Here is a 19059-nt window from a genome sequence, read left to right on the forward strand (position 1 = left end):
TTTATGAATTGCATTTTTTAGTTCTGTTATAGTGAAAGAGGTGTTATAGTATTCTTTGTTATTGGATGTGAAATTGAGTTTTTCTTTTTCTGCGTTGTTTTTGTATTTTTGGAATTTGGGGGAGTAGTGGTTGGATGATGAGTTTTGGCTGAATTCATTTGCGATTATGTTTGCTATTTCTTTTTTGTCTATAGTTTGTCTACCATTTGGTGTATTTATATTATTTATTGGTGTTCCAAGTTTTTTTCCAGTTATTTTTCTTATTATTTCCCATGTTTTTTTTGATGGCGTGTTGTTGTTCAATTTGGAAATATAGTTTTGCCAGGTTTCTTTTTTGCTTTTTTTTATAATATAGCGTGCTTTTGCTCGTGCTTGTAGGTATTTTTGAAGGTTGGGTTTTGTAGGATGTAGTTTGAAGTTTTTTAGCATTTTTTTCCTGTTGGTTATTGCTTGCTTACATTCTATTGTGAACCATGGCGTTGATTTTGGGTGTGGTTTGGTGGAAGATTTTGGGATTGTCTTGGTTGCTATTTCGTTTAGTGTATTGGTGAAAGCTAACATAGGATCTGGTTTGTTAACTATTTCTTGATTAATTAGATTTGTGCAAAGTTTGCTAAATTCAGTCCAGTTAGCTTTATTAATTTGCCATTTTGGTTTTGATTCTTCTGTTGTAGGTTCTTGGGTTTTGAGAAAAATTGGGAAGTGATCGCTGCCACACTGGTCGTTATGTACCTCCCATTGGAAGTCCATAAATATTGTGGGGGAGCATAGTGTTAGGTCGATAGCTGATGTCGTTCCTGTGCCTGGGTGAAGGTATGTGTGTGTTTTGTCGTTGAATATAGTTACTTCAGGTGATTCCAGTAATGATTCAATGGTTTTCCCATTTTGATTAATATTCTCACTTCCCCACATTTTGTTATGGGCGTTGAAGTCCCCCATTAATATAAAAGGTATGGGGAGTTGTGTTATAAGATCTTCAGTTTCGGTTTTGTTTAGTTTATGTTTAGGTGGAATGTATATTGAACAAATGGTTATTGGTCAGTGAAGTGTAACTTTAATTGCTATTGTTTGAAGGTTTGTTTGGAGTTGTAATTTTATATGTGGTATCTGTTTTTTTATTATAATTGAAGTGCCACCTGTGGGTCGATTATCTGCTTGTGATCTGTTTGTTTGATTGTAGATGTGGTATCCTTTGAAGTTGATGGTGTCCGTTTCTTTTAGAAGAGTTTCCTGTAGGCCGATTATGCTGGGGTCATATTGTGCTATTATATGTTTGATTTCTTCGTAGTTTGGTTTTATGCCTCTGCAGTTCCACTGTATGATGTTTTTATTCATTTCCATAAGTAAGTTCGTTTATTTATTAATTTTTTTCCTTTTTTTTTCTGTTTGGTTTTTGTTTAGGTTTTTATATCTATTATTCTATTGGTTTGTTGTGTTTTGAGTGGTTTTTGTTTTGTGTTTACTTGAACTGTTTGGTTCCTCAGTCTCCATTTTCTCTTCCTGATCAGTTCTGTTTTTGGAGCTAGATTTTTTCCTGTGACTCTCGATTTCAATCAATTCAAATTTGTTTTCATTTTCGATTAATATTGTCTCTGTTTTTTGTTTACTTTGGTTTTTGGAAAGAGAATTTGTGTTTTCCCGTTCTGTTTCCATCTTTCCAGATATTGTGTTTTTATCTTCTGCTTTTGTCCTTGTACGTGATTTGGATCTTTCACGGTTTATTTGTGGTTTTTGCTGTTCGGGTTCTTTTTTGCTCTTTGGGACTTGTTTTAGGTCATTTGACTGAGTTTTCAGAGATACTGATATTTGTTTCTTGTTTTCGTTTTGGTTAGTTTTTAAAGTTTCAATTAAATTTTTGAGTTCGGAGATTAGTTTAAGTAGGTCTTGGTTTTGGGTTGTTTGGTTTGAAGTTTTTGTAATGTCTGCGTAAGTGTTTATTTTTTCTCGAGAGCTTGCTATTTTCCTTGCTTCAGGAAAGGGCACGTTTTGTTTGTATTTTATTTCGGCTATTTCTTTTTCTTTTGTGTAGATTTTGCATATTTTAGAGTATGCTGGGTGTTTTTCTTGGCAATTTGGGCATTCACTTTCAGTATGGTTAGGTTCTTTTAAGCCACATTTTCCACATACTTTCTGTCCTTTGCATGCTTCTCTGCTATGTCCATATTTATGACACTTATAACATCTCAGAGGGGCTGGTATATATTGTTCTACTTTTCCTATTGTGTATCCGATTTTTATTTCTTTGGGAATTTTTGGTGTATTGAAAGTTAGTATGTAGGTTTTTGTAGGTATGGTTTGACCATTCCTTTTTATGTTTATTCGGACGTGATCGATTACTCCCTGTTTTCTTAGGGCATTTTCTATTTCTTCTGCTGTAGCCAAGGTTAATTCATGGCTTTTTATAACACCTTTTGATGTGTTTAGTCTTTCATGAGCATAACTTTTGCATTTATAGATATGGAATTTTTCCATCTCTAAGATGTTTTTTGCGTCTTTATAGTTGTCGACTGTGACAAGTAGATTGCCATTTTTCATTTTTTTTGCTGTTTTTGGGTTGCTGTTTTGAGACAGAATTTTTTCAATTAGGAATGGAGATAGATCGCTGATCTTTTTTCCTTCCAAGGTTTCGATTACTATGAATCTTGGATATTTTTCTTTATCAATTATTTCATAGTTATATTCTTGTTCACTGTCTGAGCTGGTTACGTCAGAGTGGGTTCTTTTCGATTTTGTAGTATTTTTTTGATTTCTGGGTTTTTTGTTTGGGTTTATTATATCCATAGAAGTTTGTTTAGATTTTCATCTCTCTTGCTTCCCACCCTCCTCGGAGCCCGAAATTGGGAGATGTTAGGGGGGAAACCCATTCGCCCTTTCATCCCAGAGATACAAAAGAGATATACTCAATTGATTGAGTTTGTTCCATCATTTCCTGTTTCCTCCTTTAGTTTCTTCTTTCCCAGTTTGATAGAAACGTTCGTTAGGGAGCAGTTGTGTGGTTTTTGTCTCATCAATTGATTGGCCCTTGCCATCGCCTTCTAACACTTAACTGGTTTGTCTATGTTTGTAGTAATGAAATGTATTATCTTTGGATTAAGTTTTTTTGTTTTTTTTTAAATTTTATTTAGATGTTATAATTGACATTTTCAGTGTAAGTGTTAGGGCTTGACATGACTAGCCGATTGGTTGGATCGGGCCTCTCCAACCGCCCGTCTAGCCTAGTATAAGGCCAAAGTAGAGTGTTGCTACAGGTACCTTTATTTTCCCTAGGCATCGGTTGCTCAGTCACCAGGATCCTTTTCCTAGGCATCACGGGTTGCCACCCACGGCCAACAGGTAGCCCCGTTGAGGGACTTTTACCCTCTGCAGGGGGGCAGTCGGCGTATTCTAATGCCCTGCCGACAGGGTCAACCGGGAAGTAGAGAAGGAAAAAAGGAGGGGGGAAGGGGAGGGGGCTGTTGTTTTTATTTTGTTTTTGTAGAACATAATTAAGTTTTACAAAAGAGAATAGAAAACAAAAACAGAAATCGATGTAGGTGCATTTCGTCTCAGGAAGCCAATAGGCAGCCTGATCTGGTAGCACCATGGCACATAGTATAGACAAAATATTTGACAGACTCCGACAGTACTATGATTATCGCAAGTCCGGAACGAATATCATGAACACGTTCAGTTTCAAATGTGGCGCCACTGAAACAAGAGAGGCTCTCTGGGAAAGGTGTTATTTGTTCATGGAGGATAGTCTAATTACAAAAGCTTCAGCTATCAAACATTGCGGAGCAAAGCTAGAGAATACTGAATGCCTAACTCCAACTTTACAGAATATCACGGTGATGATTTGGCTTGATGCAATCCACCAAGACCTACCTTCCATTGTTAAGCAAAGATTTGCCATCACCTTAAGAGATTCTACACTATATTCCATTAGGACGGAAATCAGTGATGCAATACCGTCCCTGTTACAAGAAATAGGTGATAGAGAGGGCAACATATACTCTAGTTCCAGCTATAGAAAGAAAGGACCGATGAAGCCAGGAAATCGGAGAAGTCGCCTGAGAAACAAGCCTAAATGTTGCCTCTGCGATGCTTCCAATAGACCAGGAGCAGAAACCCACTACTTCCAAAACTGCCCTTTTATGCCAACCTCAGACAGAAAATTCCTTTGGTCTAAAATTGGAGATATTGAAATCCTATCAGAAACTGAGGAAGATGACAAAGACTTAGAGTGTTATAGTTCCGATAATAGGATAATTCAAATCAAAAGACTTGAGAGTCCCAAAATCAACAGAGTAGACATCATATCGTCACCGTGTATGGAGGTAGAAGTAAACAAAGAGGAGGCAGATGTTACACTAGACACAGGTGCAGAAAGTAACCTAATTAGAAAGAGTGAAGCAAGACGTCTCAAACTGAATATATTACCTACCACCCACAAAGCCAACATGGCAGATGGTGTCTCCCTTATGGAAATAACAGGTGAGGTTCACTTTAATGTTTCCAGAAAATGTCCAATCAGAAAACAAACACACTCCTTTTGTTTTGATGGGCTTGTGGTAAAAGATTTAAATTGTGCAATTTTGGGCGGTATGCCATTCATGGACAGAAATGATATTTATCTTCGTGCAAACACAAATTGTGTATACCTTGGAGGTTGCTGCAATTTCAAATACATAAGCATAAAAAGATGCGCTAATGTTAGAGCAGCAACCATTCGTCCCACGTCAAACCTGCTTTATTACCTGGCTCAGATATAGCTTTAACAATACCACCAGAATACCAAAGTGAAACAATTTCGGTGGAGGCCAGACACACTGATAACCATAATGACTGGATCCAATGTAAAATAACCAAACCAGAATACGACAAAATAATCCTCACAAACAATTTAATCACACCTGTACTTATCAAGTGGCATGAACAAATATGTCAGATACGCTATACTATTCAGATGCCTCTCACATGTGATACGTCAAAGCCACCTCCACTGATTCTGGCCTCTGAGCAATCGGACAGATCAGCAGAAATTTCTGTGGACCCCTCAAACATCCTCAATCAAGATAAAAAGTCCACCTTCCACGAGACAAATAAAAAGTACAGCCAAGTGTTTTCACCATCACTAGGATGCTACAATGGAAAATCTGGTAAATTTCAACATAAAATTAATAGGAGTACATCACTACCAGCACAAAGAAAGAGGCGCATCTCTATGTAGAACCAAGCGAACCTAGAACTCCTCCAAACGAAAATTGATGAACTATATGAGCAAGGTATCTTCGTGTGACCAGAAGACATAAACATTACCGCAGAATATGTAAGTCCTTCATTCCTCATTGCAAAATCTTCAGGAGGCCATCAACTAGTAACTGCATTTACCGAATTGGGCCAATATATCAAACCGCAACCTGCTCTCATGCCTAAAGTTGACGATATCATCAAACATATCGCTCATCATCAAATGTGATTTGAAACAAGCACATTTTCAGATACCCTTGGCCAAATCATCAATGAAATATGTAGGTATTTGCACACCATTCTGTGGAGTATATGTCTATACAAGAGCGGTAATGGGTCTCCCAGGCTCCAAATCTGCTTTAGAACAATTAATGTCCAAAGTATTCGGCGACTTGATGATTAAAGGGTAGGTGGTAAAATTGGCCGATGTCAGCGCCAATACACGCATGGCACTTAACAGTGTATGGGAAGAAGTGTTACTAACACTACATGAGAATAATTTCAGATTGTCCCATCAAAAACTATTTGCTGTCCAGCACCAACAGAAATCCTAGGTTGGCAATGGACCAGGGAAACGCTCAAAGCTACAAGCCATCGTCTGAATACTTTGCCTATCTGTGATCCCCCTGAAACCATAAAAACATGAGATCATTCATAGGATCATTCATAGGATCATTCATAGGATCCTACAAGTTCCTGAGTAAAGTCATACCTAAGCACTCAGATTTTTTAGCACCTCTGGTTCATCAAATGACAGAATCCAATGGACGTCAGACCTGGAGAAGGCATTCTTCAAAACAAAAGAACATCTCAAGCAAGCAAAAATCTTAAGCTTATCTAGAAGAGAAGACCAACTACAAATAATTACAGACGCATCCACAACTTATACTGGCTTAGCAGCATCCCTTTTCGTCTTGAGAGAAGACAAAGCTCATCTCGCAGGTTTATTCAACGCTCGTAAAACATCTAACCAAGCAGGTTGGCTAGCCTGGGAGTTGGAAGCTCTTGGGATTGCTTCAGCTATCAAGCACTTCAGTCCATATATAATTCAATCGGAACACGTTACCGAAGTGCTCACAGATAGCTGCCCCTGTGTACAAGCATATGAGAAACTCCAACATGGTGCATTCTCTGCAAGTTCTAGAGTCACAACATTCCTGAGTGTTATCTCTCGATATTCTGTTAAATTATCCCATATACCAGGGAAAAATAATATATCAGATTATGCTAGCCGGAACACTATTCATTGTATGGAAAAATGCCAAATTTGTAAATTTATCAACGCCCTGGAGACATCAGTAATTAGAGAAATCACTGTAAAAGATATATTAGCTGCTCATTGTCGGATCCCATACATGACTCGAAACGCATGGATCCAGGCTCAACAAGACTGTCCGGACTTACAAGTGTATAGACTATTACGCGATGACAGAACTCCATCTAAGAAGAAGAAAGGTTTAACCTCTATTAAAAGGTATTTACAACATTGTAAACTCTCATCAACCACGGCAGATGGGTTAATCATAGTTACACAGGAGGAAGCCTTGCGCCCAGCTAGACAGAAAATCGTCATTCCCCAAGGAGTATTAGACTGACTTTTAGTCGCTCTACACTTACAACTTCACAATGCCAGTAAACACGAGTTAAAGCAGATTTTTAATATGAGATTTTATGCACTGAATGTGAACAAGGCCATCAGTCGTACCATAGATAGTTGCCACACCTTCATATCACTAAAACAGATACGAAGCCAATTCAAGAAACAATCCTCAACAAAACCACCAGATAAAATTGGGAGCTGGTACGCTGGTGATGTCGTAAAACGTTATTGATTCGAGAAAAATTTTCTGTCCTAACACATGCAACATTACTATTATCAGAAAGCTGCCAATCTCTAAGAGATGGTTTAATCGCAACCATATCAAGGTTCCGTCCCCCGTTGGGTGATGAAGTAAAGATCAGGGTTGATGGCGCTTCTGGATTTCAAGTCCTACTCCCAGACAGTTTACTGGGATCATTCCATATTAAAATAGAGATTGGAGAGATAAAGAACTGTAACAAAAATCCAATTAGTGAACGCTAAGTATCAGAATTTCATATGGAATTATGCAAATTAAAACCATCCGGCGGTAAGATAACCAACACTGAGTTGGCCGTGATAATATCTAATGTGAATAGTAGAGTAAGAGAAAACGGCTACTCTTCTCTAGAAGTTTGGACAATGAGAGACCAAACCACTGGAGAGAAACTACCGATAGAAGACAAACACCTGATTAAAGAAAAATACTAAAATAGATTAAAAAGTCACGAGGCATCAGCTAAATATAAAGGCCGAGGCAAAACTACTGAGATAAAGATAGACGTCAAAGTTGGAGAGATTGTCTATCTATACCAAGATAGGCTGAAAACTAACGCCTGCAGTAGATATATGGTGATGGAAGTTGGAGATCAGTATTGTACTGTGCAGAAGTTTACGGATAGACAGTTTAGGGGGAAAAGATATAAAGTGAAGAAATGTGATATTATCAAAGTTGAACAACACCCTAACCACTCCATCACCGATCAAAACAGAAGGAAAAATGAAATAAATATCTCTAAATATATTGAACCTAATTCCTCATTCAATGAACAATCGGACTCTACTAAACAGAGACACACAAAGCATGCAAGATGACAGTACAAACTATGGACCTGATAGAAGAAAGCTCCCAGAGTATAGTTCCTTATGAAATTAGTGATCTGCATCGGTCTTCACGAATCCAAAGACGTCCAAGATTTTTAAAAGAGAACTATGTGATGTATAGGAACTCTGATTAAGTTCTATTCAGAAATCGTACCCACACAACTTGGGGGTAAAGAAAATGGAGAAAAAAGGACTCCGTCACTGCTTTAGTGACCATTCGGCGTAGGAATATGTATCCTGTTGAGATGCTCTCTGGTTACATACAAATTACATACTTATATAAGGCCGTCAACACTACCTACGAGCTGTGTGTTTATTCAACTATTCGGCGCTTTGTCTCTGACAGGATCGTTTCCTCACGTGGATTATTGTTGTCATCTGTTTTTCCCCAGAAAAGGCAAGTCAAAGCCACACATACTATTCAATTAAATTACAGTAGTAAATAATAGTTTAAAAAAAAAAAATCGTTTACCGTGGCTCGCATCAAGCACATCAATTGATGACGTCACCAGATCATGTGTACATTTTGGAAAAGTTCACATAAAAATGGTAGTGCCTAGCGATTTCTGACACTGCTAGTTTACGGCTCCAAAAACGTCACTACATAGGAACGTTATTTCAAAACGACAATGATGTAGTCTCGCATTTTTATTATTTTTGTATGCTGTAAAAAATTTTTTTTAAATATCAGCCATTTATTTGAAGCTTCTTTTAAATGGTAAAAAAGTTAGGATGATAATATTAAAATAAATCACAGTTACAGGGGGGAGCGTTTAAATTGTGGTGCACTGGTGCACATTGGCGATACCTAGTGGTAATTTTACTTTAAATTCATATAGAAAAGCGATCCCCACGTTTTGAAAAAATAATTTCTTCGGTTAAATTCACCTTTCGCATTCCCGTGTTTACAAAGCCATTTGGCGGAAGTAACGCCAGACACATTTTTAGCTACGGATGACCAAAATTGTATAGAATGCGGAAGGTGAATCTAACCATTTCTTCATATCATGAAAACTTTCTCTTTGAAATGCTATATTCCTTTTCAGCACCACCTTAAAAAGTTGTCATGGTAACGGTTTTTTGGACTTGGAAAGAATCTATTTCTTACTGTAATTCAAAAACTGTTGGGGCTTTATGCATCTATTTTACCGCATTATTTTTTAAATAGTATTTTCGAGTTAAATTCAATTTTCACGATATTTTTGTGGTGCTAATGCACTTACTGATCCGCGCTATTTTTTTTAAATCGTATTTCCAAGTTTAATTAAAGTTTTATGATATGTTTTTTTTATTATTCAAGTGTAAGTACAGAATAGGTACAAAACACCCTCCCATCCCCATATTAAGAATGGCTTTTTAAATAATAACGTTATTATTTCAGCAGGGATCAATAAGTACATGAGTACCATTTTTTTTTTTATTGAATTGTTAGATGAAAGTACAGAATAGTTACAAAACACGCACACTTTCCCATGTTAAGAATAGCTTTCTAAATAATAAACAGGCGGCAATAAGAGCAGTAACAAAAATAGTGACAATAAGAAAGTCCGCAAGAAGAAAAGAGTCAACAACAACAATTGACAGAAGAAGAGATGGTGACAATACGTAGCACGCACCAGCCACGGAATGAAGATGTAATAAAAGAGATCATCACTTAATTCGATCAAGTATATATATATATATATATATATATATATATATATATATATATATAGCTTCGTTTTTCTTTTTTCTTTTTTTTTTTTTCTTTTTTAAGAGAAAATCAAATTTTACGACTTAGCGAGTCATGTTTTCGTCGACCATGATGAAATCCGATGAAATAAATAAGGGAAATACAAATCAATTCGAAGTGTCGAAGTAAAAATTAGCCTATGTTCAATACAGTTTGTAGTAAAATTCCTAAAAATCGTAAATTTTGAAACAAAATCTTACTTTCTGGAATATGACATTTTTGTTTCGTGGCGAATAACTATTAAAGAAAGATTTTTTTGTGTTTTTTATAGGTGTAATTGTCTGAATGAGCAGAGAGAACTTACATGTGAATTCGTTCCTGTAATAAATGATTTTTGCAAATTTCCCTCGGACTAGTAGTGTTGTGTACAAGTTATGTAAATTCTAAAAGTTACTTTTAGTTTCGTACAAATCAAAAAACTAACAATCAAATCTACGAAACTAAAATTGTGAAATTTTATACGGTTAAACTTTATTTGCCGCTTCTTCAGTATTAGTAGGGTTAGGGTATTTCGGAAATCATAAAACTGAATTTCATATGAAAACAAGGGTATCTACATATTTCTCGTATTTTTAGATGATTATATCCAAAAATTACGAAAATCGATAAGATAGAAAATTATTTATTAAGAAAATAATGCAAAATACTGTTAGGAACTCACTCTGTAGGGGTGTACGTAACAGTATTTTGTATAGCTTTTTTTTTGTTGTTTGTTTTAACTCATTTTCCCTAACTTAACGTGTTCAACACAGAATCCGCCACCATTGTTCAAATACATCGGTCAACACTGTTTTTCGAGCCGAATAAACACGTTACATTAAATAAAAAAAAAATTTTTTTAATCCAGCTTCGTAGAAAAGTAACTTATCTTGCCTTTGATAACATTTATTGATAATGGTGTAGATTAGCCTTCCTTTGTTTACAAAGCCATTTGACGGAAGCGTCACTTCAGACATATTTTTATCTACGGATGGCTAGCAGTATCAGAATTTTTGTAAGAATTTTTGACACCCCTAACACGAAACTGCGAATACAATATAAAAATCTCGTAATTTCTCTGTTAAAAGTGGGTTATTTATTTTCTTTATGGATTATACTTCCAAAATAAACTATTACAGTTGTTTTAAAAGTAATAAAAATATATTTTTTTTTTAAACAGTAATGAATTTTCCGAACTCAATATTTTTCAATTTTTAAACTTTAAAAATCTATCAAAATTTTTCTATTGATTCTATTTTTACGCTATTTTCAGGGTCAATGTGAAATTTTATGTTCTTTCCAATAAACCGAATATAATATTTTAGACAAACGTTTTTTTTTTTAAATTCACGCCCCCCCCCAAGTGTCACCCATTTTCAACTTTCTCTTAAAAAGTAAATAATTAATTTATGTCGTGGTGTTTTATATATCACAAATTGAAGAGAAAAGGTCAATAAATAATATATTCAAATTTAAAACAAAAAAAAAATCCCTTTTTTAGAAATTTACCTGTAAAGTCCGAAGTTTAAAACCTTATTTTATAAGAACACATTGTTTTTTTTTTTGTCTTTTTTTTTTTTTAATGAAACCTTGGTCCTTGCTCCTTTAATTGAAAAAAAATTAGGGCTTGAATTACATTTTTCGAGGAGTTATAAGCTTGGAAAGACAGGGGGTCGAATAATTCACGCCTCTCATTTTGAAATGTCTATCAAAAAGTAAATAATTTATGTCGTGGAGTTTTATATATCACAAATTGAAGAGAAAAGGTCAATAAATAATATATTCAAATTTAAAACAAAAAAAAAATCGCTTTTTTAGAAGTTTACCTGTAAAGTCCGAAGTTTAAAACCTTTTTAAAAAAAAAAACACATTTTTTAATAAAACCTTGGTCCTTGCTCCTTTAATTGAAAAAAAAATAAGGGCTTGAATTACATTTTTCGAGGAGTTATAAGCTTGGAAAGATGGGGTGGAATTATTCACTATTTTCACGAAATTTCTAAGGTTCATCGTCGGATGGCCAAAACCATATAGAATGAACCTTGTTTATATAAGTTTTATTCAAACAGTCTTTATTTGAACTTAATGGACTATTTGTTTTTTGTTTTTTGTTTGTTTGTTTTGTTTTGTATTTATTAACTGTTTTATTCTTTTTACCAAACAAAAATAGAACTTTTATGCTGACATATATATTATGGACTGTTTTTCAAACATCGAAATTTTAAAATTAAAGTTAGTTTTATTTTAAAAAAAAAAAAAAAAGACGAGGTGTTTTTTTTTTCAATTAAATTATGAACTTTATTTGAACTTTTCAACAAACTTTTACAGACATAAAAAATAGACTTTATAGATATTTTATAATAATTTTTTTGGTAAATATCCAGATACGCTCGCTACACCGACCACTCTAATTTGTTTTTGTTTTCTGTATAGGTAATTGAGGTCGCTGACAACGAATCTGATAGTCAAACTTGGGGCAAATTTACCGTTTGCATGGTATTAACCCCTGAACCCACGAACTACTTTCCACCATTTTGCAGCTTCCGTTTACGCTACGCGCGTGCGCGCGCTGTAGCATAAACGACGGCATCAGCAATCGAACTGCCTTCTCACCACATGGCGAACAAATCTTCCCCGGAAATTTGGAAATTAGCTGAAAAAGAAATAAAGCAAAAGAAAAGTATACCAAGTTGGGGTGGGGGTATTTTTTTTTTTTTTTTTTCCAGAACGTAGAATTTTCTAATTTTCAAAAATACATTATAGCACTTTTTGGGTGGAAAATTTAAAATTAGCTGAAAAAGAAATAAAACAAGAAAAGGAAAGCACTCCAAGTTGGGGAGGGGGAGGGTAATTTAATTGTTTTTTTTTTTCCTGGAACATAGAATTTTCAAAAAGTAACGCACCGACATTTATCAATTAGAACACCATTTAACATTTTTCGAAGATGTTACTGTTTACCTGCCCCCCCCCCCCAGTTTTGGCGGTGCCTAGTTTACATGGGTGCGAGCGGGGGTGGGGGCGTGTGTGGTGTTGGGGCGCGTGCGTGTGTGAGAAGGCATTTTGCAAGGTGAAGCAAGCCGTCGTTTATGCTGCTGCGCGTGGCGTAAACGGAAGCTGTAAAATGGCGGAAAGTAGTTCGTGGGTTCAGGGGTTAATACCATGCAAACGGTAAATTTGTCCCCGGTTTGAGTATCAGATTTGTTGTCAGCGACCTCGATTACCCCCCCCCCCCAAAAAAAAAAAAATTAGAGTGGTCGGTGTTCTGTTGTAACGTATCTGAATATTTACCAAAATGTCTATAAAGTCTATTTTTTATGTCTGTAAAAGTTTGTTGAAAAGTTAAAATAAAGTTCATAATTTAATTGAAAAAAAAACACCTCGTCTTTTTTTTTTTTTTTTTTTTTTTTTTTAATAAAACTAACTTTAATTTTAAAATTTCGATGTTTGAAAAACAGTCCATAATGTCATTATAAAAGTTCTAATTTTGTTTGATAAAAAGAATAAAACAGTTAATAAATACTGTGAAAAAAAGGATTAATGATTGCTCGAGAAGAGAAGGATCGGCGTGCACTTACCTTGAATACTAACCTAGAAGAATTCACCCTTTTAAAGTTTTATTTTGTGCTCCGGATCACGTGATAGTTAATCTGATCCTTCCATTATATAAGAGGGGAGATTCCCTTGTCTTGTCTCTCTTTTTTTCTTCACCACAACCTGATTCAGTTGCCGGCGATTGAAAGTAAATCTTTTCCACTTTCGTCTGGCGAAGATACTACAAGACGGTTACGTCGCGGAAGGGGGCAATTCTTTCGCAATCTAAGGTAAGTGCATTGCTCCCTTCTTAATCTGAGCGGTCATTTGATTCTTTGCTGGAAATTAATTTTTTCACATATTTGCGAAAGACCCCCCCCCCCCCATACTAACATGGATGTGAGTCAACCAGATTTAAGGAAGAAAATTTCTCTTCTTTGGACTAAAATCCGAACGATTCTGGAGATGGCCCATCTGGAGGATGAACTCTCTGTTAAATCCTTCTCGGCACTGCAGAAATCGGTGGAGGAATATTTAACTGAGGTAGATATATGTGTTAGTAAAATCCAACTTCAATCTTCTGAGGAAGAGGATTGGATTCAAATTGAGAGGGAGTCTCTTGCACACACCCTGAGATTCCGAAGAGAATTAGAACATCTTGAGTTAAAGCTCCTCCCAGCGGCCATGGACTCTCTGAGTCTTCCATGTTCCCCAGAGGTTGGAAGAGTTGGGGCCTCATTTACTGTAAAACCACCTCAAATTCAGATCACAGGACCCACCTTCGATGGATTGGACATGCAATCTAACCCTATGAGCTTCAAGGAATTCTTGTCGCGGTTTGAGAATTGTGTAGCTGGCATGGCCAATGACGCCAAAAGACTGAATTTTTTGAAGTGTTCACTGTCTGGTCAACCCCTGTTGTTGATTAATCATCTTTCCATCAGCAACAGAAATTATAAGGTGGCTCTTTCGGTCCTGAAGAGCGAGTACTTCGATGAAGATGAAATAATAGATAACATCTTCCAAGACATATTAGATTTTTCCTGTAAACAGGACAGATCCGTTACTGCCTTGGCTAACTACATATCCAAAGTAGCCTCCCTATTGGCTGAGTTGGAGGGCTCCTTCGACTGTTCGTTTTCAAACGACCTTTCTTCTGGGGCCCGGCTTATGGCCAAGATTCTCTTTGCAAAATTCCCTAAGGAGGTCAAGGGGGAGTTGGTATTAATTTCAGGTAGAAGAATCCCCACCTTGTCCTCAATTCTGAGAGACACTAAGGAAGCCGTTAAACGTCTCCTTATTAAGGGGGATAAGGTCCCTGGCTCGGCTTGTAACACTATGCGGGGGGCCTTAGGGAATGTACCTTCAGGACCTAGATCCGGTACTTCACGGAGAGATTCCTCTATTCAGTCCAACTCCGCCTATAGTATTCGTGGTGGAAAATTCTCGAGCCTTCCCCCTGTTTTGTGTGTTACCTTTGGTAGGGGTGATAAAAGTGTTTCCGTCAACTGTCTATTGGACACAGGCAGTGGACGGACTTATTTGTCCAGTAAGGTCTTGGACCCCCTCGGTCACTTGGAATCCATTGGACATGATTGTGAAATTAGGCTGACTACCATCCTTGGCGATTGCGACAGGCAGTTTAAAGAGGTAGCATTGGAGGCTAGCATTGGATCCTTTTGTCCATTTTCCCTGACGGTATTGGTACACAAAAATATTGATATTTCGGTACACATCGAGAATCTGGATTTTATTTTAAATGAATTTGAATGCCTCAAATGTCCCTTAGCGGCCAGATTTGACAGAGGCACCAATTTTATTCCAATTCATGGAATAATTGGGTTGGATGTTATTCAACATTTAGGGAGCCTTCAATTGGTTCCTTGTTTGCTTGGACAGGCCTTTTTGACACCAATAGGACTCGTCCCCTTCGGTGAAGTAAAGCAGTTTTTACATACTGACCATTCTGTGGACAAGAACTCAGAATGCCTTACCTTCGATGCTGTACTTGCATCGACTGCGGAGGTCAACCCATCTCACCTATGTTTTGTGCTGGAGTCTCAGGGCACCCATGAAGACCCTCTAAAGGATTTCTTCCCAGAAAGTGATGTACAAAGGGGTTTGGAGAAAATGTTCAGTGTAGAGTCACTGGGTATTGAAGAACAGGAACTGTCTAATTATGATGAACAGAAGATTGCTCTCTTTCGACAGTCTATTTCATTTAAGGATAACAAATATTACGTTCAGTTGCCATGGGAGGACGATAAGATCTCTTGTGTTCCTTCCAACCATGCAGTGGCTCTGCGAATATTGGAACGTGTCGTGCAGAGATTGGAGAAGAGGCAACTTTATGATGAATATTTGAAGGTTTTCCATCAGCAGGAACGGGATGGAATTATAGAGGAGATCTTCGTGCCTCCTCAACGGTTCGGAGAGTTTGTCTGGATTCCGCACAGGCCTGTCCTGAAATCGGACCCTACCTCCACCACTAAGATTCGGCCAGTGTTCAACTGCAGCCTCAAAGTTGGTGACTCTCCTTCCCTTAACGAGGCTACCTACCAGGGAATAAATCTTACTAGTGACCTACTAGATTTGTTACTTACCTTTCGTGCTAATAAGCACGTCGTGTTAGCAGATATTAAGAAGGCCTTCTTAATGATCCGTCTGAAGCTTGAATCGGACAGGAATAAGTTCTGTTTTTTCCTAAAAGAAGGAGGTCGCCTTCGCTGCTTCAGATACAACACAATTATTTTTGGATATGCTGCTAGTCCATTTATATTAAATTATGTCCTTAAATACCATGCAGCGCAGTTTCCCATGGATAACTGTAGATCCATGATGGAGAATTGGTTTTATGTGGATAATTTGGTTATGTCGCACGATGATCCCGACGAACTGTGCCGATTATATACACTCACCCGGGAACGATTGCGTCAGGGAGGATTCGAACTGCAGTCCTGTAATTCTAACCATGTGGCGATTCGAAACAAAATGCAGGAGCATGGTTCCCTGAGTGACCATGGCAACAAATGGGAGAAGGTGCTCGGATATAGATACTGTCCTCTCTCAGACACTTTTTGTGTGGCAGCTGTTAAGTGCGACTCTAGTGCCGTTACAAAGAGACGGATCCTCAGTGAGACAGCTAGAGTTTATGACCCGTTATCATTGTGCCTACCGGTTTTGTTACGTGGCCGTATTTTGTTGAGTGAACTTTGGAAGAAGGGATTGGGATGGGATGCAACAGTCCCACTGGAATACTTGTCCTTATGGAAGAAGCTTTCCCTTGATCTCTCTGAGCTGGAGACCGTCTCCTTCCCCAGAAGAGCACTCAGCGAGAATGAAGCTGGCAAACTTTTTCTTTTCTGCGATGCATCTCCCGAGGCATATGGCTTCGCAGCATATGTAGTGCAAAATTGCCAATCTGGTCTGGTGTTTGCAAAGGCTAGGGTGGCTCCCTTGAAAAAGAAAACTCTACCCACCCTAGAACTTATGGCCGTGTTTTTGGCTCTCCGGTGCCTGCCTACTTTGTTGAGGAATTTTGGAGTGTTTTCTCCCTCTGAGATTCATGTAGCCACAGATTCACAGGTGGTTCTCTCTTGGCTGATATCCGGAACAATTGTAAGCAGAAACCTCTTTGCCCGGAATAGACTGAAGGACATCCAACAGATGAGTGCTGAGTTGGAAGCCACACTAGGTTTCTCCCCCTCATTTCGTTATGTCTCAACAACTGAGAATCCTGCTGATTTGATCACAAGGGGGTTAACTTTGAAAAGGTTCAAGGCCTGCCTTCAATTCTGGTGTACTGGTCCGGATTGGTTAAGTAGTGGGATCAGTCCATGGGCTGCACAGCAGTTGCCATGCCTCAGTCAGCACAGCCAAGTGGTGGCCCGTTCTTCTTGGAATGCTGTCATCCTACAGGGAGAGGAACCACCTACAGTTCTTCCTCTCGAAAGATTTTCTTCCTTTACCAAGCTATTGAGAGTGACTTCCTTGGTCCTCAGATTCATCCATCGGCTGCGTCGGTTAGAAGTTGACACGGAAAGACTTGCAGCCATTCTGCTGATGAAAACGATGCAGCGCCAGAGATATGCTGAGGAACTAGCATTCCTGCGGGATTCCTCAGGTAGGACAGTTCCGGGTTTGGTGCGTGATCTCGAGCTGTTCATTGATGGTGAGGGTCTTATCAGGTCAGGTGGCAGAATTGCAAGGTCTCTCCATTTCGACCCGGAAGTTAAGCACCCTGTTCTGTTAGCAAAGGATCACCCAGTAACTCGGCTTATAATAATGGATGCGCATACAAGGTGTCAACACTTGGGGGTTGCATCCACTCTGGCAGAGTTAAGACGGTGTGGTTACTGGGTGCCCAAGGGGAGACAAGCAGTGAAAACAGTCCTGGCTTCATGTGCACTGTGCCGCAAGTACAATGCCAGACAAGTATTGCCCCCCAATGTGGCCAGCTTGCCTGCTTCACGTGTTGAACTGGAGGTTCCCTTCAAACACATGGGAGTAGATTTTACGGGCCACCTTTGGGTTAAGGAAGGGGCTAAGGTGGTGAAGATGTATCTACTCATCTTCACCTGTCTCAGTATCAGGGCTGTACATGTTGAGGTGGTACCAGACATGAGCGTGTTGTCCTTTTTGCAGGCTTCGGTACGTTTTACCAACCTCCATGGTGTTCTAACAGCCATTTACTGTGACAATGCTAAGACCTTAATAGGAGGTGGGCGGTTATTTAAGAGGTTGATGTTGAGCCACGATTATCAACAGAAGTTTGGCTCGTGTCTGATTAAATTCTGTCCTATCCCTCTATTTTCGCCTTGGGTAGGAGGGGTCTGGGAGAGGAGTATTCAGACAATTAAAAATTGTCCGCATAAGGTGGTTGGTAGAGGTGAGATAGATTATTTCACGTTACTAACCATAGTATCGGATATACAAAGGGCAATTAACAACCACCCTCTAACTTATCGAGAATCCGCGGAGACGGAGCTGGAGGCAGTAACTCCAAACATGTTTCTGAGGCCCAATAAGTGTCCTGGATTACTTTTGAGTTTAAATGAGGAAGATTTTTCTTCCCACCTCCCTCCAAGTCGAGAGAGGCTTCTCAGGACCATGCAGGTACGAAACCAGTGTCTGGAGAAGTTCAGAGCACTATGGTATGATGAATACCTCTTAAGTCTCAGAGAGAAACCCCTAGGCTGTTCAAGGGTGCCTTTCCAAAACAGGCTTAAGGTCGGAGATGTCGTTTTAGTTAAGTCCTCTTAAACCAAGACCCTTTTGGGTTCTCGGTGTTATATTGGAAATGTTTTATGGTGAGGATGGTGTGGTAAGGTCTGCAAAGGTAAGGCAGGGGGGCAATGCAGCACACATTCACTCATTGAAGAACCTCTTTCCACTTGAGCTCTCTGTAAACAGCGAGAGTCAGGATCAGTCCATCCCTGCATCGGTCGATGGTGCAGTTTCCCTTCAATCGACTCCTTCACAGGAAGAAGAGGTGATTTGGCTTTGTCGGGTGTGCAGTTCCCCGCAAGGTGATCAGGATATGATCTGTTGTGACGGCTGTGATGACTGGTGTCACTTCAGGTGTGTGGGAATTGTTTCTCCACCTCCAGAAAGGCAGAAGTGGTATTGTACGGATTGTGCACCTAAGAGACGACGACGAGGTAGGCCTAGCCTCCTCCCAGGATAGTTAGGGACTCCAAAAAAAAATAAAACAAAAATACTAATACGTTAACTATATTAAGTAATTGCATGGCTTATATCCTTTGTTTTTCCACGCATTTTCTTTTTTTTCTTTTCTTGTGGATCGTGTGAAAAAAAGGATTAATGATTGCTCGAGAAGAGAAGGATCGGCGTGCACTTACCTTGAATACTAACCAAGAAGAATTGTTGTTGTTATTCACCCTTTTAA

General features: G+C 38.4%; 2 protein-coding genes across 3 annotated transcripts in view; one reads left to right on the plus strand and one right to left on the minus strand.

Annotated features, from left to right (window-relative positions):
- Positions 1 to 10071, minus strand: part of LOC145283798 (RING finger protein 37-like) — a 79994-nt gene extending 69923 nt beyond the window's left edge. The window contains exon 1 of one of the 2 annotated variants that reach the window (XM_080132876.1): positions 9949 to 10071. The gene's annotated coding sequence lies outside the window, so the exon portion shown is untranslated. Of the gene's footprint in view, positions 1 to 9844 lie in introns of both variants that reach the window. The other variant, XM_080132877.1, reaches the window with a different exon arrangement.
- A 3473-nt stretch (positions 10072 to 13544) lies between these two features.
- Positions 13545 to 18839, plus strand: LOC145283985 (uncharacterized). The gene has a single exon (XM_080133081.1). The coding sequence runs from the start codon at positions 13545 to 13547 to the stop codon at positions 18411 to 18413; it is 4869 nt and encodes a 1622-aa protein (XP_079989207.1). The 3' UTR covers positions 18414 to 18839.
- The last annotated feature ends 220 nt before the right edge of the window (positions 18840 to 19059 follow it).

The sequence above is a fragment of the Euprymna scolopes genome, chromosome 8 (genome assembly GCF_053919585.1).
Source record: "Euprymna scolopes isolate OS-2025 chromosome 8, ASM5391958v1, whole genome shotgun sequence".
Lineage (NCBI taxonomy): Eukaryota > Metazoa > Mollusca > Cephalopoda > Sepiida > Sepiolidae > Euprymna > Euprymna scolopes.

What these genes read in the sequence shown, in the direction of transcription:
- LOC145283985 (XM_080133081.1), top strand. Translation starts at nt 13,545, where the DNA reads ATGGATGTGAGTCAACCAGATTTAAGGAAGAAAATTTCTCTTCTTTGG.